At 45.3% G+C, this 26,637-nt stretch overlaps 1 protein-coding gene and 1 long non-coding RNA gene across 2 annotated transcripts; one reads left to right on the plus strand and one right to left on the minus strand.

Annotated features, from left to right (window-relative positions):
• The first annotated feature begins 6,296 nt into the window (after positions 1–6,296).
• LOC310759799 lies at positions 6,297–11,418 on the plus strand. Its single transcript, XR_014546501.1, has 2 exons — positions 6,297–8,034; positions 8,311–11,418. It is a non-coding gene; the product is annotated as an uncharacterized lncRNA (long non-coding RNA).
• Positions 8,751–22,712, minus strand: ADI1 (acireductone dioxygenase 1). The gene is made up of 4 exons (XM_083607483.1): positions 22,510–22,712; positions 17,692–17,811; positions 11,615–11,794; positions 8,751–8,919 (listed from the first exon to the last, which is right to left on the minus strand). The coding sequence occupies exons 1-4, from the start codon at positions 22,627–22,629 to the stop codon at positions 8,797–8,799; spliced, it is 543 nt and encodes a 180-aa protein (XP_083463609.1). The 5' UTR covers positions 22,630–22,712; the 3' UTR covers positions 8,751–8,796.
• Positions 22,713–26,637: the final 3,925 nt, after the last annotated feature.

Genomic DNA, 26,637 nt, shown 5'->3' on the forward strand with positions numbered 1-26,637 from the left:
TATACAATGAGCCAAACTCTAAGGTGGGAGCATTGGGGGGGGGCAGCTGTAGCCCAGGAGTGGAGCCATAGCTGTCAACTTACAGATTTGAAAATAAGGGACCAGCAGCCTCGAAAATAAGGGATTTTCCAGGCACAGGTATGTTCAACTTCTGAGCCCCTCCGAGCCAAAGGCAGAAAGCCCACCCAGCAGCCAAACGAAGCCTCAAGCGGTGGTTCCCACAGCGCAGCAACCCGGCAAAGGGAATGCAGCAAGGAAAACCACCATCACCTCTCCACTGGGAAGCGCTGAGCAAAGGCGAGTCCCCAGGCAACGCGGCCGATTTGATCGGCACAAGGCATGCAAGCTCCACCCCCCAGTCGTTCTTAGACTCCTTATTGGGTGAGCAACGCAGCCAAGCAACACAGTTGGAGCCTCCCTCCTCCCTGGCCGGCAGGGAGGGAGGGAGAGGAGCTGCTTCCTTTGAAACCCAGGAAATTTAAGGGACATCATCAATAAGGGACAGCAGCGGCACATGGCGCTGGGATAAGGGACTTTCCCGCCAAATAAGGGACAGTTGACAGCTATGAGTGGAGCCCCTGTAAACGGTCTTGGGTTCAGCTCCTGCCATCTATGGGGAAAGAGCCCGTCCTGAAACCTTGGAGAGCCTCCGCCAATGAGCACCTGCAATATTGGGCTAAATGGACCAGCAGTCTGACTTGGTACGAGGGCATCTCCCTCTGGCCCTAATCCCCACCTTAACCCCGGATGGCATTCCCCGAAAACAGGCCACTGGTGCATTAAGATGACAGCCGTTCTATTGTACAGACTTGTCTGGCTGAGCGTATCTATAATGCATAAAGTGCTGGCAGAGCATGTCAGCAGGTGTGCTCATCTGATTGCTATGCTGCTCACACGCTGTTCTGAAGAGAGCCCAGGATAATTCCAAAGGTTACCGAGATGGGTGAGTGAATTGGCTAAGAACTGACCTGCTTTATAGGTGAAAACGAGGAAACCGCCTCCCTGTGCGCATTTAAAAGCCCGCTGCTTGGAAAGTGAAATTTTTAAAAAGGGACCTATTAAAACAAAAGACGTGCCACTCAAGCAAGGGGAGAAGGATGTCATCCTGGATTTGGGGGGGGTGTGAAGTTATGGGGGAGGGGGCGTTTTGCGGCTGCAGCGGCGAAATATCATTTACTCAAACACGTTCCGCAATCCGACAGCGGTGCATGCAAATCAGGCTCCCAGGCTAGCTAACTTTCAGGTAATTCTGGCCAAAAGCTGCTTTCCCAGGCAGCTCTTTGAGTCAGTTTGAGGATTACAAGCTCGAGAGATTCCCATCTCAAAAAGGAAAGGGTGGAATGGCCACAACCATAGTGTGAGGGTAGGATTAAGAGAGAAAGAAAGAGCATAGTGTGATTGCTGCATTAGCCAGGATATTCGGGATCAGCTCTTGATCTGGGTAGGCCTTTGTGCGATTGTTTGCAAATCCTTCAAGTTTCACAAATGACACCAGCTGTCAGTAGGACTAAAATCGTCAAATCTGGTGCATAATTTTCACGGCAAGGTGGGATGGAGGAAGGCAGGCGTGTGGGAGAGACAGAGAGAGACAATGCAGGTGTGATTTTTCGGGGAAGGCCATAAAAGTGGGCTTCCCGTTTAGCTTAGTTAAAAATAAAAGAAATAAAGTAATTGCCAGAACTGTCAAATCTACACTGAAATTGCTAAAAAGGTGCCGAATTTAAATTTTTAAGCCGTGTGTTTTTAACTAATTATTCAAAGAGGAAGCCTGTGAAGACTAACTCCCAAAGCTCATGCACACTCTAGTGGTGGAAGTGAGAACATCTATCCAAGTGGAGTTATATCAGACATTTTCAACAGCACTGTGAATCAGAATGAGTGTGTCTAAAACAGACCCTCTCTGTCGTCCTCTTGCTTTTTCCTCCATAGCAAAGCACCCCCAGGATTGCTCTTATTGGAGTTAACCTAGCTGTGCATTTGGGAATCACGAAAATAACCTTAATATGAATATGCATTCATGTGAATGTGCAGATGATATTGGGGAGGGGGAGCTTTTAAGTTCTGAATAGAATGAAACTGAATAAAAAACTGAATTTTGAAAAGAACCTTAAAACAACCTTTATGTGCTGCGCATGGATTGAAGAAACATGTCCCATACCACACAAGCAGAATGGGGAAATGCAACCAAATGCTATGTTGATGCTGTTCTTTTAATAACAACCCAAAACTGCAGGCAAATACCTTTTTCTATTTGGAGAGTTTGCCACTAGCTGGTTGTTGTGGCTGAGACTTCTGAGAGTGGGTGTTGTATATTTTCTCCCCCACTCTTTTTTGTACTTTTAAATGGTTTTAAGTGCTTTTGGTGGTGGTTGTTTTTAATAGTGTTCCTTTCTTTTTTAAAAAAGTATTTATACTGATTGTGTGTGTTTTAGCTGCATTCATTTTATTTCATGCTGTGAAGAGCCTTGAGTCCTGCACTGAGAGAAAGGCAGAATATAAATAAAATAAGTAATTAAATATCTACCTTATCTATTTACTTTATTAATTTATGAATTGTCCTTTTTGCATCAGTCTCAAGGCAGTTTACAAACATATCACATAAACAGCTAAAAAAAAATTTTTTAAAAAGCACTACCAAAAAACCCCCAACTAAAGATATTGTTTTCAAACCTAATACATAAGACGGAGACCTTTATTTGTCACTGTGCCGTGCAAAAATATACAGTGGTACCTCGGGTTACATATGCTTCAGGTTTCATACGCTTCAGGTTACAGACTCCGCTAACCTAGAAATAGTGCTTCAGGATGAGAACAGAAATCGTGCTCTGGCGGCGTGGCAGCACAGGAGGCCCCATTAGCTAAAGTGGTGCTTCAGGTTGAGAACAGTTTCAGGTTAAGTACGGACCTCCAGAACGAATTAAGTACTTAACCCGAGGTACCACTGTAGTTGAATGCTCTCATCACCCAAACAGGCTGATGTCCACCTCACAGTCTCAGGTAAGACCTTGTTATTTTCAGCTGCGATGGGAAAACTCTGCATCATATCTGGGAGCAGGTTTATGTTATCCAGGAGTGGGTTTATGTTGGTCTGCGCTAGGTGTGCCCAGGGCCGGAACAACAGGACCTTAGCAGACAGGATCTGGAGACTACTGGCACCAGACCTCCCCCTTAGTGTCCTAGCAGGAACCAGCCCTTTCACGAATGCTAAATTTTTAATTCCGAAATTTAAAAAGGAACGAGAGAAAAGTCCTGGGGGTTTCAAGCTGCTCCCTGATTGAGTGCAGGCAGACACAGTGGCTGTCAAACAAAAGTAAACAGCCCTCTCCCCTTCCCTAATTAAGAGTACAAATCATTACCTCTTCAAGCTAGTCAGCAGTCTAGATTTCCCAAGGTCCTCAAGTGCTCTCCGTTTTGCTAAAGGGCTATTCATCATGTTCATATATTATTATACCCACCCATCCCAAAGCAAATGAAGTAGGAAGGAAGGAGAGCAGGGGAGAGAAAAGGAGAGAGATGGAGCTGTACTGTAAGGGAGCTGGTAGGAGGTGTGAGCGGCGAAGGCAGAAGCATTACGCTACAGCACGGTTACCACTGGTCCCCTTTCAGCCTTCCCCTTCCTCTTGCAGCTCCTAGACCTTTTAACAGCTGCATGGCAGGCAGAAATTCAACCGGTGCAGCTTTTTCCTACCATGGAGCTGCAGTGCTGGGGGAAACTGAAATGGTGGCTGATGTGATAGGAATTTTATGGTCTTACATATATGGTAATGTTCATAAGTGTACCAACCGAGTACGTACATAGATCAGCACAGGAAGACCGACCTGAAACCATTTTGATTCCCAAACTAACCAAATGTTTTCCCTGCCAGGAGGTGGGGGTGGTCAGGGAGCCTTCTCATTGTCTCAGGAATCAGCATTTTAATGGGTGACAGACTATCAGGAAAGACAATTAGGAAAGGCAATCAGATAACCTGGCAAACAGGAAAAACAACATTCAAATTTCTGTTTTAGACCGCCTTTTCTGTGATGTTGGTATGATGTATCTGGGGGTGGTCTTGATCTACAGGGTGGCAATTTCAGAAGTCCATATAAGGCTTTGCTCGCCATTGTTCTGGGTTCCTCCTCCCTCCTTCGTGTGGTGAGTGAGGACCCTGTTACAACAGATCAATAAAGAACAGACTTACTAGCTGCTTTGCTTCTCAATATTCTCTGGTAGGCCTGTTATTTTCTCCTACCAATAGGGAACCTACGTAAGGGCTCTTGGATACCCCATAAGGCAAAAGGGCAATTTTTGTTTACAACACTGCAACATCACAATCCCAGATTCCTTCTCCTTCCTGGAGGTGTTCAAATGTCACAAGGGCTATGTTTTCATTTAAAAAGCAAAACCAAAACAAAAGTATAATAAATTGCTGGCTGTTTAATTGTATAACCTTGAAAAGACACCTGAAGGCAGCTATGTACAGTGGTACCTCAGTTTTCAAACGTAATCCATTCTGGAAGACTGTTCGACCTCCAAAACATTCGAAAACAGAGGCGCAAAGGGTAGTCTGCAAATTTGAGAAAATTATATCTACCCTGTGAAGTAGCAAGTTAGGCTTGAGCAAATGACCAACCTGAGGTCACCCAGTCGGCTTCATAGTTGAGTCAAGATCTGAACCTGGGTCTCTGGTGCTAGGGATTATGGGAGCTGTAGTCCACCAACATCCGGAGGGCCAAAAGTTCCTCACACCTTCTCTACCTAATGGTAGGGCCGGCCCTGTTGGTGAAGCTGAAATGTGATAGGAGCAGATCCATACCACATATAAATTCCTTTGTATCTTTCAGTGGATAGGAAACTATGGGCTGGGACATAGAGTCCTCTTACATGACACTGCTGCCAGGGTACTTGTCCTCTCTTTCATCCTCTGTCACTATCTGGTATATCTGATATACCAGATATATCTGATATAAAATTGAGAAACACTCAGTGGAAGCCATTCGCTTTCTAAGGTGTGTTTGAAAATGGAAGCATTTACTTCCGGGTTTTCGGCGTTCGAAAACCGAAATGTTCAACTTCCGAGACGTTTGAAAACTGAGGTACCACTGTATTGGGAAGCTTTTTAATGTGTAATGTTTTATATGCTTTTATATATGTTGGAAGCTGCAGAGGCAAGATCGTATGTCAGCTGCAGCGTGAGGATTCGCCCACTGAGGGAAGCGGGCAAAAACACAGGCCAGCTTCTCTTATTTAGGTATGTCTGTGCTCATCACACATTTCCTCATTATTGGAGGAATGACTTCCAAATGGCCTTCCTGGGGGGGCGGGACATGTTTCCTGGCAAATAAAGGCTTTGGAGAATTGTTTTGCCATTAAGCCAGCTGAACAGGTGAGGTACCGCTGAGCTACAGAGGGAGAGGAGACCCCATATCCTTCCCAGCAGCTGCAAACCCAGATTACAAAGGGGCAACTGGAGTGAACATGCCAGGGCCCAAGTCTGCAAGGAGCCTTCTTGCCTCAAACCAATATTTCACCCTTTTCGTTTCTCAGTCCCAGGCAAGCAGGGCCCAACCAATGGCCACTCTCCACTGCCTCTCACACGCACCCCTACAGAGAGACAAGGTCTCAACACGTGCAGGCTTCCACACCAACTTGAACCCTTTTAAGACTATGTGGAAATACTGTCTCTTCAGATGTCTCTCTCAGGGATTCAGGCAGCAGCTGTTTCTGTAGATGTGAGCGGGCCACACCAAGCCTGCTCCCGCTTACAGTCGCTTGCAAACTTAGGGATGGTTTCACCTGAAGGTTCCCTTGGGAGCAAACACACCAGGGTGCATTTCTGCAAAGGGGACCTTCTTGCCTCCACCTGGTGTTTTTTCTTCTCTTTGACTCTCAATCCCAAATAACAGCCCCTTCCCTTCCCTTTCACACCTTCAGAGATACACAAGGGAGAGCCACACCACGATTTCAAAGGACATTCAACACAGCGGCGGCTGGTCAACTATGGGGCACAGCCCTCTGAAGGAGAATGTCAAGCCATTAAAAAATAAATAATGTTCCCCCACATCTTGAAGCCCCACACTTTCCTGACCTACACACGTCTGAACTCGGAGAAGCTGCACAAACGTTTTTGTTCCCTGGCCAACGTGCTCTTTGTAGTACTCGGCCAATCCTAATCCAAAACCCTATGGCAAAAAATCACAATACAGTGGTACCTCGGGTTGCATACGCTTCAGGTTACAGACTCGGCTAATCCAGAAATAGGAACTTTGCTTCAGGATGAGAACAGAAATCGTCCTCTGTCGGCGCAGCAGCAGCAGGAGGTCCCATTAGCTAAAGTGGTGCTTCAGGTTAAGAACAGACCTCCAGAACGAATTAAGTACTTAACCCGAGGTACCACTGTATAAAAATGCAAAATACATAATTAAAAAACAAAAACAGCCCAGTAAACACCCCCAACCCAAACAAACTTGCTCCATCCTCCATGTGACAGCCCTTTAGATATCTGAAGATGGCTATTGTCTCTCTGCCTCCTCTTTGCCAGGCTAAACATACCCAGCTCCTTCAGCCGTTCCTCATCAGGTCCCTCCCATGTGTCTGTGGGAAACGGTTGTCAAGGCTACTCTCTCATCCACACATATTTATTCATCCACACAACACCCACCAATGTATATTTCCCAGTAGGCTGTAGCTGGTTGCTGAAGGAGACAGAATGCTAGGCCAGATGGGTCCTTGCTGCAACCCAGCCCTGCTCCTCTCACGGTCTTTAGCTCCTCTCGGTTTTAGCATTCCACTCGAGTCCAGGCATCTGGCTCTTGCTGCCTGTGGCCATGTATTTTTCCGCCGGCACAACAGCCCGCGGGGGCTCTGCTGGGAACTTCCTGCGGCTGACGCGCCACCGACGACCTAACCCTGCCTTGAACTAGTCAGCTAATTAGTGCCGGGGTTAAACAAGAAAGGAAGGAAGTGCCTCTCTCCAGTGAGCAAATGGCACGACAGGCTAGAAAGCCTCAGTCCTACAACACGGCTGCCCTCGACGCCCACACATGCCTGACACAGAGATGTGCAAACTGAAATATCAGCAGTGAAGCTAATGAGACGTGGGGGGAATGGCAGATGAAATCACGATCGTGAGCTCCCTGTCCGGAAGGAATCGCTCAGTGAAGACAACACTGATCCAAATGTGTGCACGGTTATCATGCACCCCAGACTTGAATCCTGGCCACTTTGCTGTTTTCGAACCAAGCGGAGGGCTGCAATCTGAATAATATTTGGGAGGAAATATGTTGGGGACCGCACCCCTGAAGTGCTCAACTGTTTGCTCAATTTTTTTGTCATCTGCATAAATATTAAAACAAGACACAGTGTTCTGATTTTCCAGCAATACCCCATGCACTGCTGAACGGCAGAAAATGTGGTTACCTTAGTTCTGGTACCAAATCTGTGCAGCTGTTGGGGCATACCCTGCGTAGCACAATTGCAAAGAGAGTTCCAGTTCCTCTTGCCTCCCACCCCACAAGGGCTTGTGCAAACTCCTTCCATCTGACTTTCCCCACTGTAGGTCCCTCACCCCACCCCCACTGCTACTGCAGATCTCTCATTCCTCCAGAAAGTGTTTGGGGCATGCAGGGGATAAGGGCAACATTCTTGTACTGCCAGATATAACCTATTGACCAGAGACGTATTTCAATGACTTGCTGCTGTAACCTGACTTCAATATGCATAACAGGTTTTGTTGGATTGCACCTAAGGCGGAAAAGAACTCTGTTTATCCAAATGCTTAGACAGTTAAGGAAGCCAGACAGAGGGAACCTGGTCTGTCCCAACTCATTTATGAGACACAGTAGTTCTATTAACTTATTTATTTCATAAAATTTATGTACCGCTCGATTGTTAAAAACAACCACAACCTCAGGCTACTGGATAAGGCAGCGTTATAAGGTTCCTATTCATAGTTTCTGCCCAAATATTTGTTGCTAAAGCAGCGTTTGCACAAAGTGAATTCCCCTCCCTTTGCATGAGCACAGCACTGGATTAACTGAAAAAGTATTCAAACAGTTTTGAATTTACAGATAGGTAGCCGTGTTGGTCTGCCATAGTCAAAACAAAACAAAAAAATTTTTTTCCTTCCAGTAGCACCTTAAAGACCAACTAAGTTAGTTCTTGGTATGAGCTTTCGTGTGCATGCACACTTCTTCAGATATCTGAAGAAGTATCTGAAGTGTATCTGAAGTGTATCTGAAGAAGTGTGCATGCACACGAAAGCTCATACCAAGAACTAACTTAGTTGGTCTTTAAGGTGCTACTAGAAGGAAAAAAATTTTTTTGTTTAGTTTTGAATTTGTATTTTTAAAAAGGAAAAAAATCAACTTATCCTCAACTGAATAAATCTGCACAATGTATTGAAAAGCAAAACAAGATCAGGTAAGCATTTATATTGCCTTGTCATCAGCCTTCCTCAGCTTGGTGCCCTCACAAAGCTGGAAAAGCTACACTATATGAATCTTCAGGTGTAACTGAATTATTTAACTACGTGAGCAGCAGAGAGATCCTTGGACTAACTAGTCGAAGTTAAATGCAACCTCCGGATCTGCTCAAAAAGATCTCTCCCGCTTTTAAGAAAAGGAAAGGTAATCATCTTGCATCCAACAATTGATTGAGGAAGAACAGAACAATCATTCCCCTCTATTTGCTTCCCCTACATTAGAGCTGCAGGAAACCAACGTCTCATTAATAAGCAGGTGGCATTAAGAAGGCCATTTTGCAATTTCCATTGTGCGGAAGTTGTGGGAAACTGAGTCTCGCGCCTTCCCACTGGTTTATTGCGCTGCTTGCACCAGAGACTGCTGGTACTGTACTCGAGCAGGAAAATGATCCGCAGGCCTGTTGTACGCTGTCCACACAGGTTCTCCGACAAACAGCCTCATTGCCTTCACATAATTCTGGGAACAGAAACACAGAAAGTTCACACTTAACACAGTTTACTTCTGCAAAACAAGAATGAAAACCCTGAAAGGAATGGGGTTCAAAGTACAGGGCTTGAGTCCAACTGAAGGGTTTGGAAACAGCCAGCTTTGGAGAAACACTGGCTACTTTATTTGAAATACCCATTCCCCAATCCCCATAGCCTAATTGTGTTTGGATTCCTTGCAATATTCACATTTTGCAAAGAGCAGACACACCAAAGTGAAATTGCTTCGCCTTGTCCCTGCTCTAAGGCAAAAACATCCAGAAACCCATCATGGAAAAGAGATCATGAACAAGTCACAAAAGGGGGAGCCCCTTTTGGAACAGCCTGACACACCAAAATTTAGCATTTAATGCTTTCCCCTCCCCCCCCCCCTTCATATTAGCTCTGTGTTTGGAACAGTTTCTCAAGGTGAATTTTGGCTCTTTATAAAAAACAAAAATGAGTACTGCTCAATGCAAAACCAACTCTGAACAAGGCTTGGGGCACATACAGAAGTTATTGCAATGCTAGCCTACATGAAATCAGTATGATTAACATTTACAATTCAATACATGCAGGTTGGAGGGGTAAGAAGAGAGATATCTTTGCTCGTTCCTCATTCTTAAAATTTACACATAAGATGTCTGACTCCAGTTTCTGTTGCTGATGCACAGCAACATCTCTGCAGTTAACACTGCATGTTTTGTTTTGTTTTTCAACACTGAAGCGCCCTTACTCAGAGTAGACCCTTTGAAATGAACAGGCCTAACTCAAGTACGTTAACTTTAACGGGCCTACTCTGAGCAAAACTTGGCTTACCGCCACCTAATCTTTCCGGCGATATTAACAGCAAGGCAAAACTTCTTGATTCGACAAAGCACATTCAACAAAATTTGGGGGCCGTGATATTGTCAGGGCCTGCACCAGTTTTCCTACGCAGAGGGAAACCAATAGATCGCAGAGCTCATTTTAAGAGCCGGCCAGAGGCCTCAGACCCGTAGCAAGACAGTGACCTTAAACTTTCTATATCGAATGCTTTATACATCCCTCACAAGCCAGAGAACAGGATGAGCAAAGCAGATCTCCCAAGGCTCCACTGCATAGTTGCTATGGCAACACCAATCCCTTACTAAAGATGGATTTTGTGACAAGGCCGAAGACACGAGTGCTCCATTTAACTGCAAAGGTAGCAGCAGCAGCGCAGAGCAGAGAAAGCGCATGTGCTCTAAATACTATCCCTGCCTGAACCTTGAGGAATTGATTTCTAATCCCAGAGAGTTGGGAATGGCAGCTTGGAAGACAGGTGGGCTTTATGACCAAACCGAGGTCGAAGCTGCCAGGCCTCGATTACCAACAAGGTGCAGAAACTTATGACTTCCAGTCAGTACCAGTGTTTTTTTTCTGGGGGGGGACACAGGGGAACACATACCCCTAAACATTTTGTGAATCTAAGTTTGGCCTCATTGAAGGGCGGTATTTCAATGAGTAGGAAAATGAGAGCACCCCCTAAACATTTTTTTAGGGAAAAGAAAAGCACTGGTCAGTACTATCAACAAAAGTAGGACTGCTGGATTACTGGGGGCGGGAAAATCTGTAGGGAGAAGCGTTTTTAAAAGCTGTTTTTTCTATACTAATAAATGCAGGCAACTTTAGATGAGGAGAGATAGAGCCAGGGTGTGGTCTGCTGAGAAGAAGGCAATTCGTACAAGAGGTCCTTCTGTCCCCTTCCCCATGAACCCCTGAAAACCCCTCTCAAGATAGCAGTGAGGGATCCTCACCAGAGTTGCACAGAGAGCAAGACATTGCAGAGCCCGTGTGGTGTGGTGGTGAAGAGTCTCGTACCCAGGCCTGAAAGTCTGAGGTTCAGATCCCCGCTCAGCCCTGAAGTGCATTGGGTGCCCTTGGGCCGGTCACAGTCTCTCAGCCAAGCCAACCTCACAGGATTGTTGTTGAGATAAAATGGGAAGAGCTATTCCCATTCTCCTTGAGTTCCTTGGAGATTATGGTTGTGGTAGTGATGATAAAAATTTTTTGGGGGGGAATCCCTTCAATGAATTTCAAGTGACTCCCCCCACCCTACTCCACAGGTTTAATATGGCAAAACACAGGTTGTGTTCACACCAGGCGTGTAAAGCACATCTCCCCACTACCACCGCCTAAAAAGAAATTCTGGTAAACTGTAGTTTACCCCTCACAGAGCTACAATTCTCAGTACCCTTAGTTCACTGGGGAAAATGGCATGCTTTAAATGTATGGTATGTCTGCAGCCAGAGATGGTCATCTTTCTAATATGGCACCCTGTGTGAGGCCAATATTTGGCACCCCCCAAATGGATCGTCTCAATTAAGGATCTTCTCAATTTTGAGCCCTGCTCAGCTCAGCACCCTGTTCATGGGAGCCACTCACAACGCTCTAAATCTGGCATGATGCAGCCCCAGTTCCCACTCTTGAGATGCAGCCCTAAATTCCTTTAAAAAATTAAAAAATAAAAGTGGTCACAGGCTCTGATTTTGTACCCATTGCCTGTTCTTCCCTCATTATCCCACCCACACATTTTTTAATTTAGCAGATTACACTGCAGGTCTCAAGAGTTTTGTTATTAATATGCTGTTCTACAGCTGCAGACAATTCTGTCAACTCTGTGTAGATGTTTATGGGGGGGTGAGGGTGGGAAAGTAATTTCATACAGATTCATCCAGCGTAAATCGGTGATAGATGCCAGCAGGAAGCGTGATCATGTCTCCCTTTTCCATGGCAATCCGGATCCATTTGTCGTCTTTATCGCGAACGTCAAAATACCCACTTCCTTCCAGGATGTAGCGAATCTCATCATCCAGGTGTAAGTGCTCTTCATAAAATATTTTTATCTGGGAAAGGGGAAGGGAAGAGAGAAGGAAGCGGCTTTCCATTTAGCGAATCTTATTACAAGCGGCAAAGCATGTAAAGATTGCAAGATGTTACGCCAGGAAACCCAAAGCCCCTCTCAATAATGCAATATTTGGCACTGAAAGGAGAGCCCTTTGAGCGCTCTTCAAGCTCTTTACCAGCATTCTCTAACAGCAACCTTGCAAGGCAGGGCAGAATCATTAATCTCATATTGCAGATCGCTCTTTTGAGGAAGTTCCCAATTGAAACCCATAGTCCTTATTCCAGATTTAGTCTGAGAAAATAATAATAATAATAATAATAATAATAATAATAATAATAATAATAATAATAACAACAACAATAATACCTTTACTGTCATTGTACAACCTGTGTACAATGAGCCTCCCCCCCAAAAAACCCACTCAAATCTCTTATCAAACAACACACCACCTCGCAAGTCAATTTCGCTATGTTATTTTTCGTTCAACAGCCTAACAGCCCATGGATAGAAGCTATTTTTTAGCCTGTTGGTATGGCTGATTATACTTCTGTATCTCCTGCCCGAGGGTAGAAGATTAAAGAGGTTATGGCCAGGGTGTGAGTCATTCCTGAGAATTTTCCTCACTCTCCTAAGGCAACGATCCCTTGCGATGTCATCTAGCGGACTTAAGGGACAGCCCAAGATATCATGTGCTGTATTCACCACCCTCTGTAGAGACTTTCTGTCCGTGGCTGTCAGGCCAGCATACCACACTGTGATACAATATGAAAGGACACTTTCTATTGTGGACCGGTAAAAGGAGTTCATCAGTTGTTGTTTAATATTATTCTTTCGCAAGACCCTGAGGAAATGGAGTATCTGTTGGGCCTTTCTGACCACCTCGGTTATGTTGATTTTCCAAGTGAGGTCCTCACTAAGGTGAACTCCCAGGAATTTAAAGGAGGAGACTCTCTCCACACAGCCCCCCCTCCGATATATAACGGGGCAGGTTCCCCTCTCTTCCTCTGCAAGTCCAACACCATCTCCCTTGTCTTACTAATATTTAGGCGCAAGTTATTCTCTAAGCACCATGTAGATACTAATCACACTGGATCTATTGTCCAGAGCAGATTTTGTATATTAGCATCATCATTTCTATTCTGCTTTATATTTTAATGGGGGGGGGGAGTCTCAAAGTGGTTCACAACACATTAAAACATCAAATAAAACAATCCAGAATAAAACAAATTCAAGCTTCAAGGAAAATATTTCACGTCCTTCTCTAAGTGACATTCCGCTTTCCCCATATTTAGATACTTGCTAAATTTATATAGCTACCCTATAGCAGAAGTACTCTAGGAAGCCAGTGTGGTGTAGTGGTGAGAGCGTTGGACTAGGACCTGGGAGATCAGGGTTCGAATCCCCACTCAGTCATGAAGCTCACGGGGTGACCTTGGGCCAGTCGCAGCCTCTTAATCCTTAATGAGGATGGGGGCGAACCAGGTCCTCCTTGGAGAGAAAGGTGGGAGATAAATGCAAGAAACAAGCTCTTCTGCTTAGCTGCTTAAGAAAGCTGGAGGGGGCAGTCAGGTGGAGGTGTCAAATCACTAACCTGGCACCCAGAAATCTCCACATGGTCACAACTGGACCCATGCCAATCCCAAACACACCTGGATGATTGTTAGCGTTGACTACAATTCCCATCAGTCATGTTCCTCAAGGGCGCCAGGTTGCCCAAGGCTACTAGGGACAAATCTACACTCACAGTTTTTAATAGGAATAATGCTTCTCTAAAACACATGTTTTTTCACTGTCCTATATTGAAAGATTTTTGGCAGAAGGTAACTGAAACCATCAACAGGGACTGTATGGAACAACCTCACATTTACAGAGCAAAATATCCTTTTGAAAGATATGCCCAGCGCATGGAACCTTATAAAAGGACAATACGAGTCGACTCTCCGGGCCCTTACCATTGCAAAAAGACTGATACTGACGAATTAGGAAAATAAAAATGTGTCTCCCTTCTACAACTGGATTGAAGACTTCTACAAACTCACAACATATGAAGAACTTGCATATAAACGCAGACTTGCCATGGACGAAATTCAACGATATTTGGAATCCATTCTTAAAAATACTGTAATAGGTTAAGATCTGGTGAAGTACAATAACAACTTTGTTACAGTATAGAGTTTTAGGTTTTATTTGCCTCCTCTCCCTTTACTTTCCCTTTTACATGGGTGATGTTTCTCCTTTTCTTTTTCTCCCTTTCATTTATGTCTCACCATGTTTAGTGCACACATAACTATGTACTTTTTAACTTTCAATAAAGATGTCAGAATAGAAATAAATAAACGTGGTTTTTAATGTTAAGGAAGGGTTTTGCTAAGCATTATGGGCACATGGAATCCTACTTATAATGTTCGTAATGCGTTGTTAAAATGTGATACCCAAGGGTGCTGCAGAGCAACCAGCAGGAGACAGCCATTTTTGATGGGGGGGGTTAAAAAAATGCTCTATTTTACAAGTATGCCCTGTGACGTTTTAGAACGATATACAGTCATACCTTGGATCTCAAATGCCTTGCCTCCCGAACAAATGATCGAAACCCAGAAGTGAGTGTTCCGTTTTTTGAACCATTTTCAGAAGCCGAACATCCTGTGCAGCTTCTGATTGGCTGCAGAACGCTTCTGCAGCCAATCAGAAGCCATGCCTTGGTTTTCAAGTGGTTCCGGGAGTCGGACGGACTCCCGGAACGCATTCCGTTCGAGAACCAAGGTACTACTGTATCTAATAATGTTAAGCAGGTCATTGTAGATCCAGCTCAGGAATCCATGACTGGTGGTTTGTAGGAAGTGGTGGCCCTTTCGCCTGCCCTGAATCTCCTCCTGTCAGCCAGTTTCACTGAGCGCCCAGCTACTCAATCCTACCCCAAGAGGACCTGTGGCTCTGCTGATGTTATTGCCCTCCAGAACCCATGCAGGCTGGGATGGAGGTGATTCAAGAGTCCCACAAAGTCCAAACCACAGATCTGTATCACAACTCAGCTACTCTTTACATGATGGATCTGCGAGTAAAATTACCTAGGTGCACCTGAAGCGCATGGAATTGCCAATGAATTATTCTCTTTCCCAGCTCCTCCCTCGGTAAAAGCCTTTTTTTAAAAAAAAACCAAAGGTGCCACCACAACTGACCGGCTTCCTCAAGTGCTTAGTCAGCTCTGGAGCAAAGAGGGAGGGGGTGGAGAAAAACCTAAATTTAGTGGCGGAATGATTTTGTGAGCCGACAACAGCTGAAGTGCACTAGAGCTTTCAGGAGGGTGCGTCAGCCGGCGCTGCCAGGTTGATAATGCTCTTGAGACATGTTACGGGTCAGGGAGATCGCAGAACCTGGCAGAAATAAGCTGGGTAGGCATTCAGACTCCACTCCAGTCGCGAAATTACTAAAATATTCATAGCACTTAAAACGCATCACCTTGACAACCAGACAAGGAGAGGCAGAAGAGCTCCCTCTTTCTGAGAAGTCTGAATAATGACTACCAGAATAGAACCAGCCAGTTTTGTTGCTTTCATTTATAATGTCCCAAGGAAGCGGTGTGGCCAATTGTTCAGAAGCTTAACATACGTCCTTCTGCCAGATAAGTAGGGTGGTTGGTGGTGGTGGTGGGAGGGAAGGAGGGAGGGAGAAGAGGCTCTCCTGCACCTTTAAGAGTTGTGTAGAAGAGGCAATTTCAGAACATATAAATAAGCCTGTTCACTTCAGCAGAATCATGGCTTTGTTAAAGGTACAGGAGCCCTGCCTTCCTTTTTCACCTGGCCACTCCGGAGGTAAAACCGCCAGGTGAGAGTGCTCAGGTCGTATCTCCTCATCTCAGCGTTCACAGAACAAGAGAGACACAAAACGGCAGAAAACATATATTTGCAGTCTGTCTTGCCTTCTGCTGACTCTGAACATCTAAGCCTATAGAAGAATCCTGTCTGGCTCGAAATCCTGAAGCGTACAAGGCAATGAAGTTTGCTCAGTTAGTAATATCATCACCTCAGGAGGCAGTGTGGTGCAGCAGTTAGCGATCCAAGTTCTAGCAAAGAGGAGTTCAGGGATATATAAATATTATTATTATTATTAATAATAATAATAATAGTTGTGTGTCCTTGTTTCTCAATTTGATCGTTTTATATGGTTTTTTATGTTTTGTGGTATTTTATGCATTGTGACTTACCATTATTTTTATCGATTATAGTTTAGTAATTCTTTATTGTAATTGATAAGTGGAAGCCATTTAATTATTACTCGCTAAAATTAAATTTTACTGTTTGCTATTACTGTACCTTCTAATGGATAACTGAATATTGCTTTGTTTGATATCAGTTTATTTTGAAGTAGCTGTGACGTATTTTGTACTGGATCAGATTGATATTACAAGTGTGATCTTTGCTGCCTATGTTGTTGTTTCTCCGGCTTGTAAACTTGCCTTGTGTGTAGTAATATAGAAAGGCAGTATACAAATTAAAAGTGAAATGAACGTTAAATGAAATGGGAGTTCCTGAGTGGCTTTCTCTCTGCCTGTCCTACCTCGCAAGGCTGCTGTGAGGAACAGAGAGGGTGGAGAGAACCGGATATTGCATTAAGCTCCTTAGAGAAAAGGTGGAATATAAGCCAAGTTATATTAACTTTGGATACTGTAACCCCATTCACTTCACCCTGCCTTTGCCAGATGTAAGATGGAGGAGTGTAGTCTAGGGGTTACCAATAAGCAGCAAAAATCACATCAAACTACGGTTTTGCGTGGGAACGAGGAACCTCTGCCCTCCAAACATTACTGGACTACAGTTCTCATCATCACTGACCACACTGGAAGGGGCTGGCAGGAGCTTGATCCAAACATCTGGAGGGCCAGAAACCCCCCACCCCATGTTCAGTGTGATATCCCTGCACTGCAGGGGGTTGGACTACATGACCCTTAGGGTCCCTTCCAACTCTACAATTCTATAAAAAGCAGGCACCAAAACTTCCCAAATGCTCACTTAGGTAAAGGGACCCCTGACCATTAGGTCCAGTCGTGACCGACTCTGGGGTTGCGGCGCTCATCTCGCTTTACTGGCCAAGGGAGCCGGCGTACAGCTTCCAGGTCATGTGGCCAGCATGATTAAGCCACTTCTGGTGAACCAGAGCAGCGCACGGAAACGCCGTTTACCTTCCCACCGGAGCGGTACCTATTTACCTACTTGCACTTTGACGTGCTTTCGAACTGCTAGGTTGGCAGGAGCAGGGACTGAGCAACGGGAGCTCACCCCGTTGCGGGGATTCGAACTGCCAACCTTCTGATCGGCAAGTCCTAGGCTCTGCGGTTTAACCCACAGCACCACCCACGTCCCTAATGCTCACTTAATTGCATGTTAAAAGGTGGAAGTTATTCGCATGCGTACATAAGCCAGCCATCTTGCTGCCAACTTTCTCCATTTTTTTCTAGCACATTTGCTGTGCCTTTTCACAGCAGCATAGGAGGCAGAAATCAAACAGGTGCAACTCATCCCCCAGTCTGCACTCCAGAATTCACCAGCTGTTAAGAAGGTACAGGAGCCCTGTCAGAAAAATAATAGGCAGCAACCGAAGGGAAGCAGATATCTTCCCATTATAATAGGTTTTGAAATGCACTAGGGCAGGAGGGAGAACAACTGCATGACGGACAGCAAAATCCAGCCATGTCTACTCCAAAGTCAGCCCTTTTTAATTCAATTTGGCTTATTTTCAGGTTAAGCAGGGCTAGGATTTCAGCCTTAGTTCTCAGGAAAGGGACAGCCAGTGTTCAAACAGCAGAATCGCAAAACGTCTGAAACTGGCACACACTCTAGTGGCGAGTTCCAGCATTTGCAACCTTTTCAAGTCCCAAACGAGAGACAGAATGTATTATACCTTCTCTTCGTAATTCGGAAGCTTATCTTTGTGTATCGTTATTATATCCATCCAGTTGTAGTTCCTTTCTTTCCGGATCTCTGCTAAGACAGGATCGGTCTCATAGTTGTCAGCATCCAGCTGCGGAATTAAGAAAAGGGTTTTGGTGACAGAAATGTTCAAAACGAGGCAGTCATTGTGATCGGCTGCATCCCAAACGCTCCTTACGTACAAAACGCTTTCATGACTCTGCAGAGCAGGTTGTTGTGGGATGTGATACAGAAGTAGCAGTCCAGTACAACATTCCTTGTTTTCCTAGATTGGACATGCGGGGAAAGGTTTGGGCTGTGCGTTTAAAAGGTGAATGTAAAACTCTGCTAAGTAAAGGAACTTGCTAGTGCAAGTTAGGAAGGATATTAATAAGCAATATATCCTCTCCTGCCTCCCTGAACATTCCCACAATTGTCAGTCTTCCGACTGTACTAGGTAAAGGTAAAGGGACCCCTGACCATTCGGTCCAGTCGTGGCCGACTCTGGGGTTGCGGCGCTCATCTCGCTTTATTGGCTGAGGGAGCTGGCGTACAGCTTCTGGGTCATGTGGCCAGCATGACTAAGCCGCTTCTGGCGAACCAGAGCAGCGCACGGAAACGCTGTTTACCTTCCTGCTGGAGCGGTACCTATTTACAGTGGTACCTCGGGTTAAGTACTTAATTCATTCCAGAGGTCCGTACTTAACCTGAAACTGCTCTTAACCTGAAGCACCACTTTAGCTAATGGGGCCTCCTGCTGCCGCCGCGCCGCCAGAGCCGGATTTCTGTTCTTATCCTGAAGCAAAGTTCTTAACCTGGGTTAACGGAGTGTGTAACCTGAAGTGTATGTAACCCAAGGTACCACTGTATCTACTTGCAGTTTGTGCTTTCGAACTGCTAGGTTGGCAGGAGCTGGGACCGCGCAACGGGAGTTCACCACGACGCGGGGATTCGAACCGCCGACCTTCTGATCAGCAAGTCCTAGACTCTGTGGTTTAACCCACAGCGCCACCCGCGTCCCACTGAGAAAATAAAGCCCTGGTGCTATTACCTGCTTACGTCCCGTGTAAAACACTCAAGATATAGAAGCCAGGAGCCAAATGGCTCCTTAAACCAAGGTTATAGTTGCCAAAATGGAATGTCTAGTTGCCATTTTGGGGCCAGGCGGCTCTAAAGTCTTATTTTTCAAATGATGTGATTGACTCTCAGTTAAACATCAGGCTAGGTCAGATGACAATCTTGAGCATACCCAATGGTTGGAGGTGGTGGGGATTCACAGTCCAGAATTCTCTGGAGGGCACAGCATTGGCTACTCTAGTTCTGGAAACCGGCAATAAAGTTCTAAGTTTCTGAAACCACTTTTGTTCATCAAAAAGGGATTGTTGAGAAGCTGGCCTTCCACTGTCAACAGTAGAGCAGGGTTCCCCTAAAGGAAGACTGCTACACCTGCAAGAAGCCTCTATCCATGAAGAGCTCTCAGCTGTTTTATACAACTTTCCCTTCCTGGATTTCCCTCCAGGCAGGCTGCCATCTTTGGCAGAGCAGCTTTCCAAAACAACAAAATTAGCCTTGATAGGGGGAGCAGCAGGGACGCAGCAAACAAACGAGATTAAATTTAAACGCCGACAAGAATCAAGGGGTCTTCATTGATTATTTCACAAGTTTAATATACTGCCCGGGTCCTGATTTAACTGTATTTGTTCCATAATTGCAATGGGTTGCACCTTGAGGAAAGCAGCGCAGCGCTCATGGGAGGTCCACACTGCCCACTCACCACCCATCCTGTCTAGGATAATCAATGGTTTGTACTGACATTGTAATGTAAACTACAGCAACAGTGCTAGAAACTCCTTTGCTGATATGTGTTAAATGAGCAGTCCCAAAGGTTTATGCTAAACCCTAAAGCAGAGGTACTCAAGCTCCGGTCTGCAAATCACTTTTGGCCCCCACAAACTCCACTCAGGTGCTTAGAGGAACAGATGGAGAACGGTCAAGAATAACTGTATGTGGCCATGCAATTGATTTTTTTCTTTCTTCTTCTGACAATGGAGACAGAGGATGTTTTGACCAGAGGTAGATTATTGAACAGGCAAATAAAGCCATAGCCTGATGGCCATGATTTTCATAAGGGAAGTTTTTTTAATGTTTAATGTTTTAGTATGTTTTCATATGTTGGGAGCTGCCCAGAATGGCTGGGGGCAACCCGGTCAGATGGGCGGGGTACAAATAATACTATTTATTATTATTATTATTTGTTGTTGCAAGGTGAGATTTCCATCCCTTGCCACCCTCAAGTCCAAATATGGAAAAGGAATGCTGAATAATGTCCTGAGACCAAAGCTAACAAACATTACACTCACCTTGGGATGTCAAGGAAATCTATCTGACTTTTAGAAGACAACTGAAGGCAGCCCTATTTAGGGAAGTTTTTAATGTTTGATGTTTTATCACTTTATCATTATTATTATTATTATTATTATTATTATTATTATTATTCTGTTGGGAGCTGCCCAGAGTGGCTGGGGAAACCCAGCCAGATGGGAGGGGTATGTAAATATAATAATAATATAATATAATATAATATAATAATGGGGAGAATTTAGCTTACACGCAAAGCTGGCACATCCATCAGATTAGAAAGTCAAGACTATGATTATTTTTTAAAAATGTAAGAGATGTGCTTTGATTTCTAGCTTGCATACACAGACGCACAAACAAAGTGGTCCTCTGAGACCCCAAAATTTTCAAGTGGCCCATAAAAAAAAGTTTGAGAACCACTGCTCTAAAATAAACTGTAGGAGAGAACACTTAGTTTAAAATACTTCCATGACCATTGCTTTGCAAACAAGATGCCCCAGGAAAAGAGCCTGCAAAATGTTTTGCTAGCCCATCTGTCTACATGTACATCTTTAACCTCTGGAATAGCTCAGTTGGTACAGCATGAATCTCAGGGTCAGAGGTTTGAGCAATGCAGAGGGTTGGACTAGATGGCCCTCATGGTGCCTTCCGACTCTACAATTCTATGGTTCTGTGAGCTAAGCAAATCAATCATTTGTGGTACAGCACAAAAGATACTCCCAATCCACTTTAGTTGAGGTCTGCATCGGTACACTCCGCCTATTCAAATATACAAGGGAAGCAAGGGCCTAACCTTTTCCCCAGCCCCAATCTCCACATATTTCAAAAGGAAACAATAGGAGCTTTCCACACTCACTGCTTTTGTATTTCACGCTCTAGTATCTGTAGTCAAATGTGAAATACAGAGTACTGTAGAAGGTCCGGGGGCACATCATACAGCCACCTTGCTGAAGCTAAGCAGAAACAAAGCAAGTGGCCAGTGTAGTAGAAAAACACTGTTCAGGGACCAGGTGACCAGCATGTGATATGGGGATTTCTGGCACTTACAGGAGGGTCAAGAGTCGCTGTGCTTGACTTGGGCACATGGAAGCTTTCCATACAATTATCACAGGCTGTAATTCTGCATTTTATGGCCGCTGGGCCCAGCAGCTTACGGCTGTTTTTCTCCACACCTGTTGGGGATGGCGATTCATACATCGGAAGAAGAGGCAGCGCTGTGTCATGGGCAGAGTGCTGGAGCACAGGCAGGAAAGGCAGGTTTAAAAGCCCTCACTCAGCCATGAAGCTCGCTGGGTAAACTTAAGCCAGTCAGTATCTCTTGACCTCACACCAGCCTCACCAAGTTGTGGGGATAAAATAGAGATTTGAGGAACTATGTATGCATTCAGCTCCTTGGAAGAGAAGCAAGATCTAAATGTAGTAAATGATTATTATCATTATTTCAAAAATAAGGTGGATTCTAGTCCAGGAAAGCTTATGCATTAATAAATGTTACATCTTTAAAGTACCACACAACTCACTATTGTTCTTGCTACCACCACTTTAACAGAGTTACTCCTTTGAGAGTTATTATTATCAACAACAATAAAAATGCTATTATTAATGATAACTACAGCTGTCTCTCACCCTCCCTCCCATGAGCTCAGAGGGGGCACAGATATGGACTGTGTCGGTTTTATATTCACAACAGCCCTGTGGGGTGGGTTAACCCAGGCATAGGCAAACTCCGGCCCTCCAGATGTTTGGGACTACAATTCACATCATCCCTGACCACTGGTACTGTTAGGTAGGGATGATGGAAATTGTAGTCCCAAACATCCGAAGGGCCGGAGTTTACCTATGCCTGGGTTAAACCATGAGAACATGGCAGGCCCAAGTTCACCCAGTGATCTTCATGGCTGAGGGCATGGGCCGGCATAAAAAATACTAATTAGCTAACTGACCAACTGCAGGTAACTCGGTTCTGCACACCCCTCCCAAACATAAAGCCTGCCCCCTAAAATAAATCCTGGCTATGCCCATGGCTGGAGGTGGTCCGGATGCATCTCTCCTCATCCCTGGACCTGATGGCAGCTAGGAGTCCAACAAACTTCTACCACATTGCAAGTGCCTAGTCTCTGCTTGCAGCCCAGCTCTGGCGACTGGAAACCGAACTGCAGCAGTGCGCACCTTTAAAGCACATTCCTCCCCTCAAAGAATTCTGGGCGCTGTAGTTCGTTAAGAGCGGCTGGGAGCTGCAGCTCTGCGAGGGGTGGACTACATCCCCCAAAATTCTTTGAGGGGGAGAATGTTTGTGTGCGTACGCGCAGCCTGCACCCAAAGCGCACAAGCGGCGGTGCACAGGACTCCGACTGCTGCGTCCTGGACGGGAGGGAAACGCATCCGCGCGAGGATCCTGCTCCCCTTTCCAAACCGAGCCCTGGCGCCAGGAATGGCTCCCGCTCCTGCCTACTTTCCAGTAGAAGACGCCCAGCTGCTGCAGCAGCGTCAGGCTGACGGGCTCGTTGGGCTCCCGGCGGTGCGCCTGGCGCTGGTCCTCCGCCGACTCGTCCATATACCAGGCTTCCACCATGGCGCGCCCAGGCCGAGCCTCTCCTTCTTCCCAGCCAGCCAGGCTCCCAGTCCCGACGGAGGGAAGGCGGCTCCGCCTCTCCGCTTCCCGGGGAGGGGAAACCACGCACGGGGCTTCCTGCGCAGGAGCAACTGGGTCTGGCTGTGCCAAGAAGGGGCAGTTCAAAGTGCGCGTTAGCCTCCTAGAACCGCAGCACTTTCCCCCACCCCAGCCCAATCCAGTTAAACTCCGGAATTTTTATTTTTATTATGAGTTAAAGCGATTTTTAAAAAAAGACCCGTGGAAAAGGAGGAGCGGCCGAGTCTCCACCCCGAGTAACTGAATCGTTTGTGCACGTGTGAATTGCCTGTTGGGGCAGCTTCCCACGGCATGGTGCGTTTCACACCAGCCCGCGCTAGCTGTGTGATATCCGCACCGTGGAAAGCTTAGTAGGGCGAGAGAACTAAAACTTTTTACTGTACTGGCTTTTGTTTTCGACCCTTAAAACAAAACAAAACAAAACTGGCATTTCTTTCTGCCAGCCCATTGTGGCTGGGGAAACCCAGCCAGATGGGCGGGTGTAAATAAGTGTTGTTGTTGTTGTTGTTGTTGTTGTTGTTGTTGTTTGTTGTTATTGGATCAATCTCCCATAATGTACTCTGAAAATAGAACGGTTCAGAATTAAGCTGGCCACTGTATTTGTGGAGAATGTAGTAAATTTGATTAATTTTTTTAAAAAAAGAAAGTTGGGAGAGAACTGCATGTGTCTGCCTCATCTGATATTTGCCTGGTAAAGATTTGTATTTGTGTGTATATTTTGTTAACCTGCCCAAGCTGGTACAGGCAACTCTTTGCTTACATGGGTTACATTCTTGGGATAGGATGTGAAGCCAAAATAGTATACTGTATAGTGTTGCAGGAAACACCCGCCCCCCCCAGTCATTCAGTTTGTACAAACACGACACATACACACTCACACAGGACATACGCGATGTTTCTGTTATAAATTCATAGTAAATCAACCATACGTCGGATTTACGCCGGTTCACTTTTATTTTACTCCATGAAGGAAGGACTATCAAAGGAGGATGGTTTGATACAGGACGGCCATAATCCCTTAACCAAGCAGCACATACACAGGAGCCCTACCCAGTTGGCATGACAACCTTGATGGTCCCAGACAGAAGACCATCAAGGTCACAAAGGACTTGCATATGGGAATGGATTCAACATGGACTGGAACAAAGGACAATGATCAGATCTTCCCTCTGGGGGCAGGAAACTGCCAGCTCCCCTTTGTCTCCTGGAAGTGACTCATGGGGAGGGGGAAAGGAGGAACCAGCCAGGTGACAAGACACTAAGGTTACCTCCACAACTCCTCCCTCAACCCCTCCTTTCTGTGATGTGTCAATGATGTAGTTGTGATGTAGTTCCAGGGGTGTAGTTTGGGGGATTTGTTGTTTAGTCGTTTAGTCGTGTCTGACTCCGTGACCCCATGGACCAGAGAACGCCAGGCACCTCTGTCCTCCACTGCCTCCCGCAGTTTGGTCAAACTCATGCTGGTAACCTCGAAAACACTATCCAACCATCTCGTCCTCTGTCGCCCCCTTCTCCTTGTGCCCTCCTTCTTTCCCAACATCAGGGTTTTCTCCAGGGAGTCTTCTCTTCTCATGAGGTGGCCAAAGTACTGGAGCCTCAGCTTCACAATCTGTCCTTCCAGTGAGCACTCAGGGCTGATTTTCTTAAGAATGGAGAGGTTTGATCTTCTTGCAGTCCATGGGACTCTCAAGAGTCTCCTCCAGCACCATAATTCAAAAGCATCAATTCTTCGGCGATCAGCCTTCTTTATGGTCCAGCTCTCACTTCCATACATCACTACTGGGAACACCATAGCTTTTAACTATACGAACCTTTGTTGGCAAGGTGATGTCTCTACTTCTCAAGATGCTGTCTAGGCCTGTCATTGCCCTTCTCCCAAGAAGCAAGCGTCTTTTAATTTCGTGGCTGCTGTCACCATCTGCAGTGATCATGGAGCCCAAGAAAGTTTGGGGGATTAGTAACTAATAAAAGTTTGGGTGCTCTTTTCTTTGGGGCTTCCATTTTGTTTCACCTGGTGGTGGGAGTCCTGTCATGACAGTCTTCAATAAAGACCAAGCCTACTGGCTGCTGTTTTGCTCTGGTATTCCTGGCTGGTGTCCTTGTTTTTTTGTCCAAGGGAGCCCTCAGATTTCTCCGTTAACAATAGTCAAAACACATTGGGTGCAATGGTGGGTGGAATTGCCAAAGCCCCCCGCCCCCTTTTTGCTCCCTTTAATTTTTCTATTTTAAAAAATTGCCAAACATGTAAAGCTGAATGTGCACAAGTTAAGTGCTTGTAGATTGCGAGTTATCTGTACTTGCACCACAATACAAAATAATCAGTTTGAGTACATATGTTTTGATACAATAAATGCTGCTCTTACTTGTTATTAGATGGCATTTGCACATCGCAGCATCAACCCAAATTTGCTCTCTCATGACGAAACAGGAAATGCCCTGGGCTATTTTCACAAAATCTGAAAATAATCTGCTCCTGGAGAAAACTGAACAGCAAGTCTTGGAGAATTTGGAGTGTCTGCCAGGGTAGATCAATCAGCAATTCCATTTATCAGAAGAGAAAACACAAAAGTAAAAAGGCAGAAACCGAATTATGTGGATTTTTCCCTGGCTTTTTTTTTTATAAAAAAAGTCAAATTCTAATCTAGACCCGTGAATTTGATGACGCTCATAATCAAGTTTTTAAAGAAGAATCAGGGCTAAGAATCCTGCGCATATCTACTCAGAAGTGCAATTGTTTTCAATGGGTCTTATTCCCAGGTAAGTGTGTGAAAGATTGCAGCCTAATTCAGCCATAAAATATCGAGAGAGGTCATTTATAATAGACACATAACATGAGTTATCGACTGGCCCTAATAATGCATACTTGAAAATATATCCCATTGATTTCAGGGGACTTACTTCCAAGTAAGCACCCTTAGGATTTCAACCCTGGTGGCAAATGTCCTGCTGTATAAAAACAAACACCTGAATTGCAGAGATGAGTACTCAAAATTATTTGTAAAAAAAACCCCTGTTCTTCATAGTCCCTGTGCAGTTCTGTGCATGTGGACTTGTAGCTTGTAGCATCAGATGCTCCTACCTGGAATAATGTGTCACCCATTCAGCTCCTTTTTGGAAAGGCTATTCCTTCCGTCTGAGCTATGCTCAGGTTGAGCTAGTGTTCTTCCATCTATTTCCTTGCCACCTTTGAAAAGTTATTTCATTCTGTTGCTGCCCCTTTAGGGAAGTGATGTTGCCAGATGTTCTGCGAGAAGACTCAGCACGACTTCCAATAGCTTGTGGGAGGTTTACTTTGGCATGTGGGTTTGCAAAAGAAAGACTGGCTTGGTGGGGTTAAACAAGATTTCTCCTTCCAATTGGATCTTATCTCCGGTCTTTCTTTGGAAGGTAGGTCAGCCTGAACCTTGGGCGGCTTTGCAGAATTAATTGCGGAAGCTGCTTGTTCTCTCATTGCAATCAACAGTATGCTTGGCAGTGTTAATCTGTTGCTGGCTAATTTAATGGTCTCTGCCTGCATAACTTTAGATAATTGCTTTTGTTCCTTGGGCAACATGTTGAGGAAAGTTGTCATTTGCTCCCCTAGGAAATACCAGGGTGAACAAATGGGCCCTGAAGCAGTCAATCCCAGATTGACTCACCTCACCCACCCCCCAGCATCAGAGAGAGAACCCAGTGTTGCCTCAAGACAGAAAAAGATCCTTTTTCAAATCCACTGGTCATGGTCACCAGTGGATTATAGAAATCTCTAGACACATGTCTAGCTACGTAATGCTGAGTCAGACTGTTGATCCATCTGGCTCAGTACAGTGGTACCTCGGGTTAAGAACTTAATTCGTTCTGGAGGTCCGTTCTTAACCTGAAACTGTTCTTAACCTGAGGTACCACTTTAGCTAATAGGGCCTTCCCGCTGCTGCCACACAATTTCTGTTC

This window comes from Podarcis filfolensis (assembly GCF_964270895.1).
Source record: "Podarcis filfolensis genome assembly, chromosome: 3".
Lineage (NCBI taxonomy): Eukaryota > Metazoa > Chordata > Lepidosauria > Squamata > Lacertidae > Podarcis > Podarcis filfolensis.

Bases quoted from the DNA above. Each gene is read 5' to 3' on its own strand.
- ADI1 (XM_083607483.1), bottom strand. From the start codon at position 22,629: ATGGTGGAAGCCTGGTATATGGACGAGTCGGCGGAGGACCAGCGCCAG. The intron at 17,812-22,509 runs GTAGGCAGGAGC...TTAATTCCGCAG, and splicing joins TGGGCGTCTTCTACTGGAAA to CTGGATGCTGACAACTATGA. The intron at 11,795-17,691 runs GTATAATACATT...CCCCTTTCCCAG, and splicing joins TTCCGAATTACGAAGAGAAG to ATAAAAATATTTTATGAAGA.